Below are 17,272 nucleotides of genomic sequence, written 5' to 3' on the forward strand. Positions count from 1 at the left end.
ATGAAAATTATGTTAGTTACATGATTTATTGTAGTTCAATTTCCTTTTCTTTAGAACAAAATGTTTGTTGTTATTAGAACGAAATCATGCTTGTCAACTAACTTATGACAATATAGACTTCAATATTTTATGTGATGGGTACAATTTATAACTAATGAGATGTAGTACTCCGTTGGTTTTTTTGCAGCATGTTCTGGACGCTGGTGCACTCCCACATTTTAAGGCGTTCTCATATGTCCTGCACGTTCTTACAAAAAGAAAGACTACAATGTCTTTAAGTGAAAAACATTTCCTGATGAATAAGTAAGGAGAACTAATTGGAATTGTACCCCAACAAATTGATTGTGGAGAGATGGAAGAGAAATAATAAAGAAAACACTACGTTACAATCATGACGAGGAATATGCAAATAGAATTCTGAAATATCTACCATCAGTATATCCTCCTTCACCAAGGAAGAAGGCAGTACTTATTGGGTTGGCAGAAAATTTAAAGTACATCCTAAAAGAAATTACGGGTATGGAAGAAATTCTAGTGAACAACTTTGGCTTTGACAAGAAAAACATTAAAATCATGGCAGATTATGGGACATACACAAAACCATCTAAAAAGCCATTTGAAGAACTGTTAAAGTTATGGTGTGCATAACTACTACAGATTATCATTAAAATAGGTTTCTACCTATTAGAACAATTTTAAATTTGTAAATATTTTCATTTTTTAATATTTGAATTTTTTTTGGTACCCCTTTGAAAGTGCAAGATTCCATATCTTTAGTCATGTTTTTTCATAATTATTTTTTAAAAATTTACAATTTAATCTTTTATATAGTAAAAAATGAACTAAAGTATATATACTATACCCTTCTATTTTCAATGGTTACCGAATGAATGTGCTTAATATTTTAATTTACAACACTTTTCGAAGCATCGAAAGAAAAAATTAATTTACTTTAATATTTTTTTTAATTGACAAAAAATACAATGCGCATAAGTTCAAAATCTTAAAAGTTGAAACTATAAACCCTAATCTAATTCCCATTCTTCTTCGATAAGCCTTCATGGCGGAAACTTTGGTTGAGTCACTATAAGACCCAGGATTTTAGAATTAAAATAAATTAATTAATTTCCACCTCACGCATAGGATTCTGTGTAAGCGTGAGAGGAACTTGACTTATGTTTGATGTTTGGATTAGTATTATGAGAAAGAAAGTTTAGGGAATGACTAAGAATAGTTAAATAGTCGCTATAGGTTATAGCACGAGTCTTATTCACTTCCGCCTTAGGGCAAAAACGTTAGTAAATGACTAATCTGCTCTTAAAGCACTATAGAAACGATATTCAAAAATAATCAGAGGAATATAAGAATTTCTCTTATTCCTTTCCTTGACAAGTGTTTCGACACGAAACCCTGGACTGTACGAACGACCGATTTCAATTCTCGGAAGTTTGCCGAAACTGAATCCCTGATAGCTCAATAACCTTAAAGTAAACTGTCGATGAAGACTTTTTCTATTCGAAGCTTCAAATGAAGATTCCACACGCGTACACCCATTTCTTTCGATGTTTCCAATCTTTCTTCAGAATGAAATTTTGTCATCCGATATCAACTACAAAAAGTAACTTTTCGGGTTAAATCGATTAACACCATTAGCGAATCGTTTGCTTAAATTCCAAGAAACCTGTTTCGAGTTTTGAAGTTCTGTCGTCGGATTCTATCTTATAATTCACAGAGGAATGTGCAGGAAAAATCAGAATCGCGAAATATTCATTTTCCCGCGTTTTCCATTTCCTATAAATAGCTTGAAAAAAATCAAAACTTCATCACCACCATCAACACCCCAAACCCGCGAGCTTCAAGGAGAGAAAGGGAGGAGAGCTTTTCGCCGATTCTTGTCTGATCGTCGCTCTGTTCGTTGCTACGCGTAGGCCTTGAGGTACTGATGCTTTTCCTTACCTCTGATCGTAAATTCTGTCGCTTTTCTCTATGTCTTTCTGTGCTCAAAGTTTTGAGTTTTTTGTAAAACTGTCCAAATAACTTGATTCATCTGTCTAAACTTATTCCCTGCATGCCCAAGATCATGTTTAGCGGATTACATTTCGCTGAATCTCGTCGAATCGCCGCAGAACTTCAATTCTGCTCAAAATACCCATTTTATGCTGAGGTTTCGCTTTTTGAGTCAAAACCTCTCGACTGAGCTTAGCGTCAGTAGGATTAGTTGTCATAAACGTCGTGGGTATCGACCTCATCCAATTTATTTTTCGAAAATCTGATTTTGAGTTTCCGAGCAAAAAAGTCTTGACCAAAATGCCCCCGTTCTAGTTTTCGATCTGATAATTTTCTGAGAGTTTCCCTGGCCTAGATATCGCCTAAGAATACCTAGGAATTGATTTAGATCGAAGAAAAAGTTCGGAAACCCTATTTTCCAAAGTGGCCGAAACCCATTTGTTAGGGTACCGTGTCCAAAAATAATTTTTGGGTCTCTATGACCTGAGCTATAGCGTAGCTCTTTCGATTGTCGAAATTTTGGCTCTGGTTTCGTGTCATTCCGAGTTCTGTAGCTTGAGTTATGCTCGTTTTAGCGAACGAAGTCTCCATTGTCCATTCGTGCCCAAATGTGAACTCTAAAGCTTTAAAAGCTTTCTTTACGATTTCGATTAGTATTATTAGATCGTGTTGCTCCTAGTGAGGCTTGTGTTGATGATTGTGTTTCCTTGTTCTAGGTTCGCAACTTCCATGCACAACTTCTACTCACGAAGGTAAGGGTAACTCAGTTTTAGCGCGTCCTTGAGTCTTGCATGCTTTTATCGCACTGCCTGCGTTTGAGATGAAGATGTTTATATTGATTGGCATTGGATTATGATTATTGTGTTGAACTGGGAAAATGTTTTCTGGAGGCTTCGGCCGAGTGAACTTATTGAGACGTGTGTCTCCGTTTTTTGAGAGGCTTCGACCGTTTACTGGTTTCTGTCATTACTGCTTTCTAGTGGATAAGACATGGTTATTGTTGATACCTTGATTGTTGTTATGTTGAAATAGTGAGCTGAGTTAATATGCATTTTGATGAGACGTATGTTTGTTGATAATATGAATAACATGTGATTATGTTGATTTGATTATTGAATTTGATATTGTTGTTTGAGTGACCACTGAGTTGGATGAGATGTTTTGGTTTGCTTGAAGTGGCGATGAGGTGGGTTTGTCCCACGGGATTGTCCCGTCTTTCGAGGCGTTATAAAGTGGCAATGAGGTGGATTTGTCCCGCGCGATTGTCCCGTCTTTTGAGACGTTAAAGTGGCGATGAGGTGGGTTTGTCCCACGGGATTGTCCCGTCTGTCGAGACGTTATAAAGTGGCGATGGGGTGGGTTTGTCCCGCGTGATTGTCCTGTCTTTTGAGACGCTAAAGTGACGATGAGGTGGGTTTGTCCCACGGGATTGTCCCGTCTGTCGAGACGTTATAAAGTGGCGATGAGGTGGGTTTGTCTGGTCTTTTGAGACGCAAAAGTGGCGATGAGGTGGGTTTGTCCCACGTGATTGTCCCGTCTTGCGAGACGTTATTGTTTGATTGATATTGTTGAGGTTGTTGATATCTGATTTGACATTATATTGTTGAGGTTATTGATATCCGAGTTGATTATATTGTTGGTTCTACTGATATCTGAGTTGGTTTATATTGTTGGCTTTGACGATATCTGATTTGATTTATACTGTGGATTCTGTTGATATATGAGTTGATTTGTATTGTTATTTTGTTGAATTTGATCTACATCTATATTGTTGAAGTTATTGTTACCTGAATTAATCTATGCTGTTAAGTTATTGATTCCTGAGTTAATTTATGTTGTTAAGTTGTTGATATCTGTTTTAAAACCATATCGTTTGATTCTGTTAAATATATGATTTGATTTCATGATCGATAGGATGAGTTGTCATCTAATTTGAGATAAGTTGCTAGTTTATTTACCATGCTAAGTAATCAAATTTGAATAGCATGTTTTTCTCTTTTATGTGTGGTACTTGTATGAAGTTAACCCTTTCTATTTGTTACTTGTTGTTTGGGCGCTTAACGCTATTAGGCGATGGAGAGCCTTCCGACGATGCTTAGCCATGCTGAGATTGAGGAGGGATAGTAACCGGCGGGGCAAGGATGGAAGAAGTTGTATAGTTTCCTCTTAGTAGTTTATGCTTTGAGTCTTCTTCGTTATCTGAAAACCCTGCTACTAAAACCCTGTTTTCGCCACTGTTTAAGTGTGCGTACTTATTTTGGAAACTTGCTTATGATATTGTAAGATACTATTATTATATGTCGGAAACAGGTTGTTTAAATAAGACTATGTTATGTATTCAACTATGTTTAGTTGTTTTGAAAAGAAAAAAAAATATATCGTGTTTTCTTAGGATTACGAAATAGTCCTTACACTTTGTTAGGTTACTAATGTGACTCCTCAGTTGAGAAATTGGGTCGTTACAATCACCATCATTTATCACCATCGGAGCCAATCCCATTCACCATTAGAATCATATTTATATTCTCCATTTCTCTAATTCTCTCTCTGAGCCACCACTGTGCGCTCTTCACTCACCATCGAAGCTATGACATTGAAGGACCAAAGGAAGGGAAAATACGATAAGAATGCAAGATACGGTTTAGGACCTACTATTTAAATAATTTTAATTATTATTTTATGTGAATTATTTGTGATATATGTGTTAAATAATGCCTCTGTGAGGGCAAGTATTTGATTTAGGCGAGGTTAGGCCTTACAAATATCTAAGCGTCAATGTACACAGTATTAATAGCATTTTGGCTGTAATATTGATAGTATAATATTACAACGACTTTTTAAGTAAAAAATGCCCCGACAACGGCGACGGGTTGGCAATTCCCGACGGCAGGGAAGATTTCGTATGCCACACCATATAGGGAGGTGTGAGGTGTGAATTAGAGGATATTCCACTTTCTCCTTTGGGAGGTTTTATTTAAAGGTAAATGATTTTATTTAATAATAAAATACATTTAATTATTTTATATTGGTAATTTATTAAATAAATAAACCTAGAGTGTAGGTGGGCTTAACCCTATTTCTTAGAATACTTTAAAATAAAATAAAATATAACAATCTAACTTTTTTTTTTTGGGTCAATTATAACAATCTAACTATGCACAAATTAAACTACTTTGATCCAATAGTTTATTGGGCCTATAAAATACTAGCCCAATATTCTCCTTCTACCACATTGAACACTGATTTTGTTCACAAAAGCGGGAGCATATTGCGTAGCAGCGATTCCACCCTCCCTCAGAAGGTGAGCAAATGAGTGTATTTCGTTTTTCTTCGTTGCAAATTCTTGGCCATAACTTTTCAATTTTTCAGTTTTATATGGAGATTGGGACTGAGATTTCAAGTTTTGTTTTCTTTAATTTAGGTGACATTTTTGTGTTTGATTGATACTTATTTTTGTTCTATACTACATTTTGTCATTTTTGTTTTCTATTGTTTAGATCATCTATTAAATATATTTAGCTCTATTAAGCTGTTGTGTTTTAGAGTGATTGAGACATCATACTGGATAATGCAATATTATGGTGGCAAAATGTGTGAGTGGTTGTGAGGCAGTGAACTGAAAACCTTTCATATCATTTTGAACATAAAACCCAGCTCCCCTCGTGAAAATTGCATGTCATTGACTTTGACGGTACCTTTGGTTCTGCTTGGGCTTGGAAATCAATCTGTTAAAAATGATTTCTATAAGATATGGACTTTCACATGCTTGAAAAGCTCAAAAGTTTAAGAGATCATAGCATAACTGAGTATAACACTAACACATAAACACATCAAGGGTGCAAACGACTCACTCACAAGTCACAAGGGTGTCTTGTGAGTGGGTCGGTCCCAGATAATATGTATCATCATCACTGATCATAAAGTTCAGTTTGTAGTCGAGGGGTCACAAGAATTTGCAATGGAGTTAGCTTGGGCAAGGTTATACCCAACCCTTCTCTCATATCAACAGGTTCATCAATTGGCACCTCCAAATCAAATCCTTGAAGCAAACGAGCAAGTGTCATGAGACTCACTTGTGTGGCAAATGTAGATCCAGGACAAGCTCTTCTCCCTGATCCAAAAGGAAGGTACTCAAAATGGTGACCTTCATCAAGTTCTCCATTGTCATTGATAAACCTCTCAGGTGAAAACTTCTCAGACTCTGACCAAATGCTTTGATCTCTATGCAGTTTCCATACATTGGCAAACACACGTGTTCCTTTTGGCACATAATAGCCATGAATATTGCAATCTTCTGTTGCTTCATGGGGTACCAATAGAGGCCCTGGTGGGTATAACCTCAGTGTTTCCTTTAGAATGGCTTGAAGATAAACCAGGTTTTTTATGTCTGAGGCTTCCACCCTTCTGTTCCTACCTACATGATGATCAATCTCCTCTTGTGCACGCTTCAAAGCGTGCTTATTTTTCAACAATATGGCTAGGATCCATGTCATTGTTGTGGATGTTGTGTCTGATCCCGCTAACATTAGATTCTGAATATGAAAAATTGACTTATTAACAAAATCAATAATAATCAAAAAGCTTAGTATGTTTTTCATCCTAGTAAAATGGACATATTTTCATTTTAGTTCCTGTAAAATTTTCATTCCTTTATAGTCCTACAAAATGCAAAAACCTCAATGATACTTATTTACATGAGTTTAATGGAAAGATAGTTTAATTGAGGTCAGAATACTTATGATTTTCCAGTGTTCATTCCTATGAATCAGGTTTGTAAGATTTCCATGGACAACTTCCTAGACAGGATTCCTATAACGGTAACCTCCTTAGATGAGTTATTCGGTCACAAAATGATCCACTGCAATTTGTACTAAATTTGGAACTGGAGTGAACAGAGCATCTCTGTTTTAAATGCAGGTGTTCTTATTCCATTTGGTAAAGCTGTCTAGCTTGGTTTCGATTTGTTGTTAGCCTTAAAAGGGAAAGTTAAAATTTATTTTCTTCAATTTTTACTTTTTGAGGAATGTTGCATTCAAAAGAGTCAAGAGAACATTGGAAATTCCATGGTTTGGTCCATTTGGTGGCAAAGAAATCAAATTAAGTTAAGGAGTTGGGTATGCTTAAAAGGAAAAGCAGATCATGTGTCTATTTAACAACTTGTGCAATTAATGAACCAATATATAAGAATGAAAACATATTGCAGAATTTGAAATTCATAGTATAAGAAAAGCTTACCATAATATTTGCCTTGATGATAGTATCACGGGTATGGCCAGAAGCAGGATCATCTTCAATCACACCCAGCATGACATCAATGAAATCATGTTCCTCCCTCGGCATGTTCACGCGATCAAAGCTCTTATGCTCTTCAACCCAGCTTCCAACAAGCATGTCCAAATCTCTCCCAATTCGCTTCATTGATTTAAGCACATGTCCTTGCACACCAAACCATCCAAGAAGTGGAATCAAATCAGAGGGAACAAACTCCCCAGATATGTGCATGAACTGTTTCATAAGCTTCACAATCCCATGTGCTTCTTCATCATCCACATCTTGCAAGTACTCAAAGTACCTCTTCCCCGCAATCATCTTTGTGATTATGTTGAAGGATAGGCGCTCCAACCATTCATTCATCACAACCTTAACCAAAATTTTGCCTCCAGCTGAAACAAAATTAAACATGTCACACATGAAATAAATTAAGCTAAACAACAATATGGTTTCTCTAATATACTGGTTAAATTATTACTTATTTTAAAAAATAATCATAAAAACAAGATGATTAGTTTCTTAAATAGAATATTGAGTACAACTACACTCAAACACTCTTGGTCACTTACGTGTATATTCTGGGTCTGCACTTCCAAGTCCAACACCTCCAACATACAAAGATAGATCCTTGATCAAAGTATCAATCTCGGATTCATAAACATGCCTTAGTGATTCAAGGCGGCGAGAAGAGAGTAATTCAAGCATGGTTAGTTTTCTCAACTTGATCCAATAAGCACCATAAGAGGCAAATCCAAACCCTGCAAAGTTGTAACCAAGGTAGACTCCATGGCTTGACTTTGGACGTGAGGCCAAGACTTTGTCGTTTGTGGTGAAACACTCTTTGATTGCCTCTTGGTTGCAAATAACAAGAGCAGGATATGCTCCTAGACGGATTTGGAAGATTGGACCATGTTTATCTGCCAAAGAAGCAAAGATTCTTGCAAGGGGTGTTTGACTTCCTAGTAGGTGGAGGTGACCTATCAAAGGTAAACCACCTGGTGGTTCTGGCGGTTTTAGGCCTTTGATTTTGTTGCTAGATTTTTTCTTCACCCTTCTTATGTTGTAGAGAAGGACTAGAGCTATGGCTATGGCTGTAAAGCCTGTAATTATTGCTGGTGAAAGGGAATCCATGTTAGCTAAATTCATGAATTTGTTGGGGGTTTGAAAGATGGTTAATTCACATGATTTTGAGAAGAGAAGTGTGCTAGTTTGCTTATAGTGGATTCCATAGTGTATTTGAAATGGGGTAGATGAAAGTCAACACTCAACACCAATTTTACTAAGAAAAAAGACAGATAGTGGAAGAGAAAAACAAGGGCTACATGACTCTCTGCTTTGACTTGTTCTTGAATGGGACTTGAAACCAATGGGAGTAATTGCTTCCAGACATGGATGGAGAAAAGTGGCTGATAGCTTTTAAAACTTTTGACTAATATATGCTGGTTTTCATTTTAATATAAAAAAATGTTTAAAGAAAATTTTGTTCATCATAACAAAATTTGACTAATATATGCTGGTTGTGAACAATAGTGTTAGTTTGTCTAGAGTCTATACATTACTACACATTGTATCAGTTAGTTAGTTATCCTGATGTTAGTTTTTTCTGTTGTACTTTCTCTTTCTAGCAAGTTGGTTAGTTAGTTAGTTAACATTTACTTCTATATAACAGATGTAGCATATTAACGTCTAGTTAATGAAGAATATAATTCCCCTTTTCATTCATCTTCTTTCTCCTAGATCTTTGATTTAGGGAGCTCTGCTGCGCACTCATGGAGCTAGAATCTTTGCGATAATGAATCTCGTTGTTCATCCAGCACTTGTTGGTGATACTCTTCATTCTTTTCATTCAATCGAACCCGCTTTCTATCAATTTATTTCAGTGATTTCTACCTATTTTGATCCATCTTTTGCCCATTGGTTGTCAGGGCAAACCCAATTAAGGATCAATAATCTCCATTTTCTTGCACGCCAATGAGAATCCAATCCACTCCAGTGAGCAATTTTATTCTAAACTCCACTCACCAGTGATAATTACCATTTATGATTAAGGGCTATGTTTATGGGCTCCAAATCAAAGAACAAGGTTCATTTTGTAGATGGTACCCTTCCTTGACAAGAGAATGACAATCCTTAGTTTGCATTGTGGGATCTATGCAACACTCTTGTCTTCTCTTGGGTCAATCAATCTTTACACCCTTCGATCGCACAAAAAGTGTGTTGTGGATCGAGATTGTAGAAGAGGTGTGGAAAGACTTGAAAGGCATGTATTATAAGGAGACATTCTTAGAATTTCTGAGTTACAAGAAGAGATTTATCTGCTAAAGCAAGGTGATCAATCTATCACTGCCTATTTTACTCAGTTGAAATGTCCTTGGCAAGAAATACAAAATTTTCAACCACTACCTACATGTAGTTTTGAAGTTAGATATGCCTGTAAGGTGATACCTGCCATCAAGTTATATGGTGAAAATGACTATGTTATCAGAGTCTTGAAAATTTTGAATGATCAGAATGCATATGCTTCTTCTGGATTTTATATAATGCCAATTGAGCCTCTTCCCAACATCGATAAATGTTTTCTTTGTTAATTCAATAAGAGAGACAACTAAAGTCATCTCTTGATGATCCTAAGATAATAGTAGCTCAAGCACCAAGAAACCGGGTTGAGAGACCACAAAACCCTGATGGAGTTTGTGGAATAGGGAAATTTATTGATGAAGATTGAAGATATGTCGGAGGCAGGGGACAAACTCAAAGGTGTGTTCCTGTTTTCAAAGAACTGGGAAATTGTGGACACATGTTACAATAAGCATGGTTTCCCACCTCAGTTTAAGAAAAATTATACAGCTACAAATTGTTTTAGCAAGGATACAGAGGATTTTGATGATAATGCTTCAATTGCATCGCGCAAGAGCAAGATAAAGAATCCAGGGAGTTTGTCTTTCACTCCTTAACAACACAAGGCACTTCTAGCTATGTTGAATCAGTGGAAAAAATACTCATATGGCAAATCAGATTACAGCTTCTCCACATGTTGATACAGTTACCGCTTGTACCATTTCTCCACAATTAAGTCTCATTCATTGATTGTGGACACATGTGCTACAAATCATATATATATGCCATGCTCTTCATTGTTTTCAATCTGTGAAAAGTGTAAAGCCTATCAGGATTAATTTACTTAATGTCAGTCATGTTATAACACAAATCTCAGTCACATTTTACTTAATGTCAGTCATGTTCTTTACATTCCAGATTCTAGTGTCAATCTAATTCTGTTTCTAAGCATGCAAAGCAGTTGGAATGTAGATTGACCTTCTCTAATCAAAATTGAAAGATCTAGGGGATTCATTCCTTGAAGATTATTGGTGTAGCTAGCAGCACTAAAGGAGGTCTCTACACTTGGATCGATGGGGTTCCAAAGACATAATTGCATCCACACATTGCCAACAATTCTTCCTAGAACAATGATCTTCGGCACACTTGGACATAGACATCCTTAAGAAAAATGATGTGGTTTGTGGTAATGATAGTAACTAGTAAGAGAGATCAGAACTCTCAAGAAAGAAAGTAAACCAATGGCAACGAGTTTCAATAATAATAATCTTTAAACTCATTACAAACACCAATTTAAACTACAACCACAAACACCAATATATAACCAACTAAAATTAAAATAACAACCGAAATCTAAGTAAAATTAACAATATACTTACAAACTCAACAAATGCACATCACAAAAAAATATAGATTATTTTGGGCAACATCTTATAGTACAAGCAAGACACTTTGTTTAAATAAATGAAACACATATCCCCATTTATTATAACATCATAAAAACTTGATTTAAAGGCTTTCATAAAGCTTCAATGGGAGACGTGGTTCAAGCACAACTTCAAGTGCATTAGCCTTAGGCAAGGCCACTCCTAATCCTTCAATCATATCAACAACACCAGCTTTTGTGCATATATCAAACCCTTGAAGCAAACGAGCTAGAGTCAAGTGCAGCACTTGCAGCCCAAAATTCATACCAGGGCATGACCTTCTTCCAAAGCTAAATGGGATAAACCCAAAGTCCTGACTCTGAAAACTGATATCTTCATGAGCATTGAGGAACCTCTCAGGTTGAAACTCATCAGGGTTGGACCATATCTGAGGGTCCCTTTGCAACTTCCACAGGTTAATAAGCAAACGAGTCCCTTTTGGGACTTGGTAGCCTGCCACTTGGCAATCATCAGTGGCTTCCCTTATTCCTGTTAAGGGTGCTGGTGGGTATAGACGAAGGGTCTCTTTGACAATGGCTTGGAGATATTTGAGGTCTTTGATGTCAGATTCTTGCACCCATTTGTCTTTTCCTATGTTGGTGTCTAGCTCTTGTTGTGCAGCCTTTAGGACCCTTGGATGGTTTAAGAGCAAGGAAAGTGCCCATGTTAGTGTTATGGCTGTGCTTCCTGAGCCTGTAAGGATAAGGATCTGCATATCCCAAAATTAGATGAGATTAGTTTTTAAAAGTTTTCTTGTTCTTGAAAATCATTGAAGAAATTTGAGTTAAACATAGATCCAAATCAAAGCATCAACTTGATATAATTCAGAACATTCAAAGTAAATGTAAAGTATTTAAAGATTTTCAAATTCGTTAAGGTTCTCAATTTGATAATATTTTGTCTAATGATAAACATCATGGAATGGTATTATTTTTAGAAGACAATTTTCAAATCATTGTGAAGTTAGTTCTTCAAGCAAGAAATTTTTCTACACATGTTCAAACATTTAGAACTATGCCTGTTTTACCTAAATTAACCACCTTTTGGTCTAATATTGGTAGTTTCGGTGCATAGCTAGCAAGTTAATAACCACCACATGTATCTCATTAGTTTTTTTTTTTTTTGAAACTCATGTATCTCATTAGTTACTGCATTGCATAATGGTTAGAAGAAAAATACTAGTAATGCTTACCATTACACTTTTTATAATGCGTTCGTTGAAATTTATTTTTAATGTTTATTATTTTTTTATAACGGTTTGCTAAAATTATAAGTTTATTTAATGAGTGTCAATTACAATCGTAAAAAGTGGTTGTTTAAGCATGTAAATATAAAGTTTAATTCTTTTTTTTTTATAGGCTAAAGTTTAATTCTTAATTAAAAACTACAGTTTTGACTTTTGAGAGGATATTTATTGCCACTCGGAATCTTTGTTTACAAGACCAAGTTAAAACGAAATGGGGGAATATCCGAATTTCAAGTATTCAATAGGGGTCACATATAAACAAAGAAGGTGTTTGCTGTGGTACCTTAAGCCAAATTAAGGCGTGGTACCCAGAATGAAATAAATTAATAGAAAAATAAGGCAATTTGAACTGAAAAGAAAATGATGGATGAAGATTTGCAAGTTTCAACATAAGTGAGGCATGAAGAAAGAAGATCCTGACAAGAAAGGATCTTAGATGATCTCTCAACGTTGAAAGTTAAACTTAAAACCCTAATTTTTCAAATCGTGCATTGAACAGTATAAACAAACTTAAATACAATATGTTATTAGTTCATTGAGTCATTGAACTTAAATTCTTAAAAATTGCAACAATAAATCTTTCATTTTTTTTAAGAAAATAACAAAATTATAACTTAAAGTATTATACGAGGTACCACACCCGAAAAAAAAATATGGATACCACAGAATTCACCAACAAAGAATCGTAGGTGTTTCAATTGTGAGGATTGAATTATTTTACGTGTTGTATCATGATTGCGACAATTGATGCCAATGTATTGTGGATGGCATTAGCTGCAATGAAATGATATTGGCCCACAAAACAAACATAAACCAATGCAATAATCACAAATTGAATTGAATGGATCTCTTCCTTAGAAAAAAAAAAATCACTCTTTGAGGAGTGTATACACGTTGTTGACCGAAGACAAATATATATACCAAAAAGGCTTAAATATGTTGGAGGCCCCTATAAAATAGGGTTCCTTTGGTTTAAGCCCCTACAAAATTTTTTCTTAGGAATAAGCCCCTAATGAGAAAATAATATATAGTGATAAGCCCCTGCCGTCAACTTCCGTTAAAAAATATATGAGTCAGCAAACGGAGCTGACGTGGACCTTTGCCACCTCATCAAGTGGGCCCACAAGCTGTTGACGTGGAAATGAGAAGAGAAATATGAAAATGTCAAATGTGGGATTTGAACCCAAGACCTAGAGCATAATGGGCAACATCCTTCCCACTAGGCTACAAGCTGCATCTTTAATACAAGTGCAAAATTTGATATATATCTCATTTAAACTGACAATTTTTTTTAAAAACACCATAATCAGGATTCGAACACCATAAATGGAGGATCATACTCAATGTCCTTACAATTGAGCCACTGGCTCATTTTGTTATTCATGCGCACAACAAAATATATATATATATATATATATATATATATATATATTATGTAAAAAAAAGAACAAGAATTCAACCCCACTTAAATCATAAAAAACTATTATTTTGTTCTTTCAGTATATATACTCAGTAGTACTTAAAAAAAGTCAATATATGAACTCTAATAAATTTGTAAGATTTAACTTTTTTACGTTTTAAAGTTTTGTAAATATGTTTTTCTATTTACATTTAATATTTTATTTTGTTTCAAATTGATACATTATATAAGAGCGTATAAGAGCCTAAAAATGTAATTTTTAGAACTACCACATCAAATTTATTTAGCATTATCAGTTTGTTTTTAAATATATATTTAGTTTTGCGCTAAAAATACATGCATAAATTAGGCATTGACTTAGTGGTTAGAGCCTCCTCCATGAACCTCTATGTTTTGGGTTCAAATCATGCTTAAGACATTTTTAAATTTTTGGTTGAAATATTAGCAGCTTCAGTTTAAATAAGATATATATTAAATTTTGCACTTATACTAATGATGCAGCTTGTAGCCTAGTGGGAAGGATGTTGCCCATTATGTTCTAGGTCTTGGGTTCAAATCCCACATTTGGCATTTTCATATTTCTCTTCTCATTTCCACGTCAGCAGCTTGTGGGCCCACTTGATGAGGTGGCAAAGGTCCACGTCAGCTCCGTTTGCTGACTCATATATTTTTTAACGGAAGTTGACGGCAGGGGCTTATCACTATATATTATTTTCTCATTAGGGGCTTATTCCCAAGAAAAAATTTTGTAGGGGCTTAAACCAAAGGACCCCTATTTTATAGGGGCCCCAACATATTTAAGCCTACCAAAAATGTATACACCAAAATATTAGATTTTTTTGTTAATTACTTTATACTTTTAATAAATTACTTTTATAGAATTTTTATGTTACTGACAAATTGATTAAAACTAAAATTTTTGAATTTTATTTGAGATAAAAGTGGAAAATAACACTGTCACAACACCAACATCTCTACAATTAAAATAGCAAGACACCCAACAACTAAAGTTTTAGTATTGTATTTAATTTCTTTCACAATTTATATCTTTTTAAAATTCAAATGTCTCACAATGAATACCACTCTTATGTAAGGATTGACTCTCATCTAATGAGTTTAGATAAGGAGTGAATAGTTAATTTAGTCCACAAAAACGGTTAACGCTAATGAGTTTGTCTTTAGAAGAATAAAATACACTTCATGAATCTTGATAGTGAAAATGGTGGTTAAATTAGTGCCGACGTTTTATCTCACCACAATTACTAATTAAACCAATATTTTACATTAAGGTTCGCAAAGATATTTTCTATCTTTTGGAAAAAACTAGTCAACTCCCTACGCTTTAAGGAATCATCAACCTCTACCAAATTACTTAAAAACACACATTATATAGTATGATGTGTGATTATAACGTACCATTGCTGAATCATAAGGGGTGGCACAAGTGGTGAATGTGCATTTTCTTAAGGGATTTCACCTAGGCTTCTGGCCCGGGTTCGATCCCCTCTGAGGTCAAAAATAAAAACATTTGTGCCCAGGGACATCACTACCATATCCCGAGCCAGATTAGTCACGTGGGACCCCTTTCCCCCGTGGAGACCGGTGCCCAAAGGAGAAAAAAAAAATAACGTACCAGTGCTGTTGCTTTGATAACTGTTTCCTTCTTGTGGCTCCAAATCACATCGTGCTCTTGGAACGTTGATATCAACACATCCATGAAATCATCTTCACATCCATCATTCTTAATCTCAGCTCTCTTTCTCAAATGTTCATGCATCCATTTATCAAGAATAATGTCAATTTCCCTAGCGGTTCTCTTCATGAAACCCACATACCCTCCAAAATCAAACCATCCAAGGCAAGGAATAGCATCAGCCGCCACAAAAACACCACTGAGATATGTGGCATCTCTAATTGCCCTCCTTAGCCTCCATGATTCACTATCTTCTTGGCTGATGGTTTCGCCGCTAAATCGCTTCCCGGCAATCATCCTCACAATTATGTTGAATGTCATGTGCTCAAATAACTCACTTATAGGCACTTGAATTGAGTCATTCATGTTTTTTGAAAATGAGGACAAATCTTTGACAAGAGAATATATCTCCGTGTCCCTCACATGCTTAAGCTTTTCAAGCCTGTGATTTGATAAAACCTCAAGAGTGGCAATTTTTCTCATTTCACGCCAGTAATTGCCATATGGGGCGAGACCGAGAACTGCATTGTTGTAACCCATGTATCTTCCGGCGGCTGTGTCGGGCCTTGAGGCGAAAACTTTGTCATTTGTTGTGAGGAACTGTTTCGCAATTTCGCGGGTATTCACCACAATGGTGTTGTGGCAACCGAGTCTGAGCGAGAAAATTGGGCCATACTTCTGAGCCATGGCTGAGAAGGTTCTAAAATATGGTACTTGAGCATTCAATAGATGGAGATGACCTATGAAAGGTAAAGAACCATGTGGTTCGGGTATTTTGTTTTGCAAGCTACTTCCTTTTTTAGATCCATAGGAAGATCTAATGTATTTGAACAAAATGTACACAATCAATAAGGCTAAAATTTCTACAAGAAATTGGTCATAAGAAGCAGGATCAGGATCCATGGGGTCACTTGGATGTTGGAGATGGTTGTCTCTTGGATGTTGGAGATGGTTGATTACCCACATTATTCTCACATCTATTTATAGAATATAATCTAGATCGATTCTCATGCATTATTGAATAATGATTGTTTATGGTATTCCACTGTATTGTGGTGTACCGGTGCACTGCTACCAATAGCTACGCTACGAGCACAGCAAATTGGTAGCTATCCAAAAATTGGCTCACAATTTTCTCATCACTATTTTTTTAAGGGTTAAATATGCTATTGGACACTATATTGTACCGAATTATTGATATTATCCTTGAATTAATTTTGAGTAATGATATATACACACCTTATTTTTGAAACACTTCATTTCCACCTCTTTTTATTTTTATCTCTCTCATCTTATCATCTATCACATCTAATACTTTCTCTCTCTTACTTTTTCTTTTCTTCTTATCTCTCTTTTCATTCCACCTCTCTCCACCTTAAAGAAAGATGTAAAGATAACATTATTGATTAATTTTTTATTGAAATACGACCCTTGACTTGTTGGCGTGTGAGGTTTTGGTCTCTAGAGCGATTTGACTGATAATTTGGCAAGGTGACATGTAGATTTATTCAGGGAATAAAATAAAATAAAATTGCATCATAACCTTTCATCTTCATCCTCCATCAAGAACCTAAACATTCATCACGAGCCTAAGAATTCATTAAAAAAATCCTGAAATTTTATAAACTTTTCCCCTTCTTCTCCCCATTCCCCTTCTTCCATCATTATCACCAAAATCCAGAAACTCAAAACAAACCTATAACTCTTGCTCATCTTGATGCCCATCTAATCAAACCCATTCACTTCTGCATCTCACTCATTAATCACCATAATCCAAACTTCAAACAAATCAATGTAACTGATTAAATGCTGGAAACGACAAGACCTCTCTCACGTACGTCACCTTTTCCTCTCGGCCACTCAATTCATCA

General features: G+C 35.5%; 2 protein-coding genes across 2 annotated transcripts; both read right to left on the reverse strand.

Annotated features, from left to right (window-relative positions):
• Positions 1–5,733: 5,733 nt before the first annotated feature.
• LOC130748689 (cytochrome P450 CYP82J17-like) lies at positions 5,734–8,642 on the reverse strand. The gene is made up of 3 exons (XM_057601929.1): positions 7,848–8,642; positions 7,243–7,670; positions 5,734–6,539 (listed from the first exon to the last, which is right to left on the reverse strand). The coding sequence occupies exons 1-3, from the start codon at positions 8,422–8,424 to the stop codon at positions 5,916–5,918; spliced, it is 1,629 nt and encodes a 542-aa protein (XP_057457912.1). The 5' UTR covers positions 8,425–8,642; the 3' UTR covers positions 5,734–5,915.
• Positions 8,643–10,949: 2,307 nt separating this feature from the next.
• LOC130748786 (dimethylnonatriene synthase-like) lies at positions 10,950–16,361 on the reverse strand. Its single transcript, XM_057602032.1, has 2 exons — positions 15,342–16,361; positions 10,950–11,751 (listed from the first exon to the last, which is right to left on the reverse strand). Exons 1-2 carry the CDS (start codon positions 16,302–16,304, stop codon positions 11,125–11,127), a joined length of 1,590 nt encoding a protein of 529 aa, XP_057458015.1. The 5' UTR covers positions 16,305–16,361; the 3' UTR covers positions 10,950–11,124.
• Positions 16,362–17,272: the final 911 nt, after the last annotated feature.

Source organism: Lotus japonicus, chromosome 3 (assembly GCF_012489685.1).
Source record: "Lotus japonicus ecotype B-129 chromosome 3, LjGifu_v1.2".
Lineage (NCBI taxonomy): Eukaryota > Viridiplantae > Streptophyta > Magnoliopsida > Fabales > Fabaceae > Lotus > Lotus japonicus.

What these genes read in the sequence shown, in the direction of transcription:
- LOC130748689 (XM_057601929.1), bottom strand. Translation starts at nt 8,424, where the DNA reads ATGAATTTAGCTAACATGGATTCCCTTTCACCAGCAATAATTACAGGC. An exon ending in TGCAGACCCAGAATATACAC is followed by an intron (nt 7,671 to 7,847) that starts GTAAGTGACCAA and finishes ATTTTGTTTCAG; the next exon opens with CTGGAGGCAAAATTTTGGTT. An exon ending in TCATCAAGGCAAATATTATG is followed by an intron (nt 6,540 to 7,242) that starts GTAAGCTTTTCT and finishes TTTCATATTCAG; the next exon opens with AATCTAATGTTAGCGGGATC.
- LOC130748786 (XM_057602032.1), bottom strand. Translation starts at nt 16,304, where the DNA reads ATGGATCCTGATCCTGCTTCTTATGACCAATTTCTTGTAGAAATTTTA. An exon ending in TTATCAAAGCAACAGCACTG is followed by an intron (nt 11,752 to 15,341) that starts GTACGTTATTTT and finishes TGGGATATGCAG; the next exon opens with ATCCTTATCCTTACAGGCTC.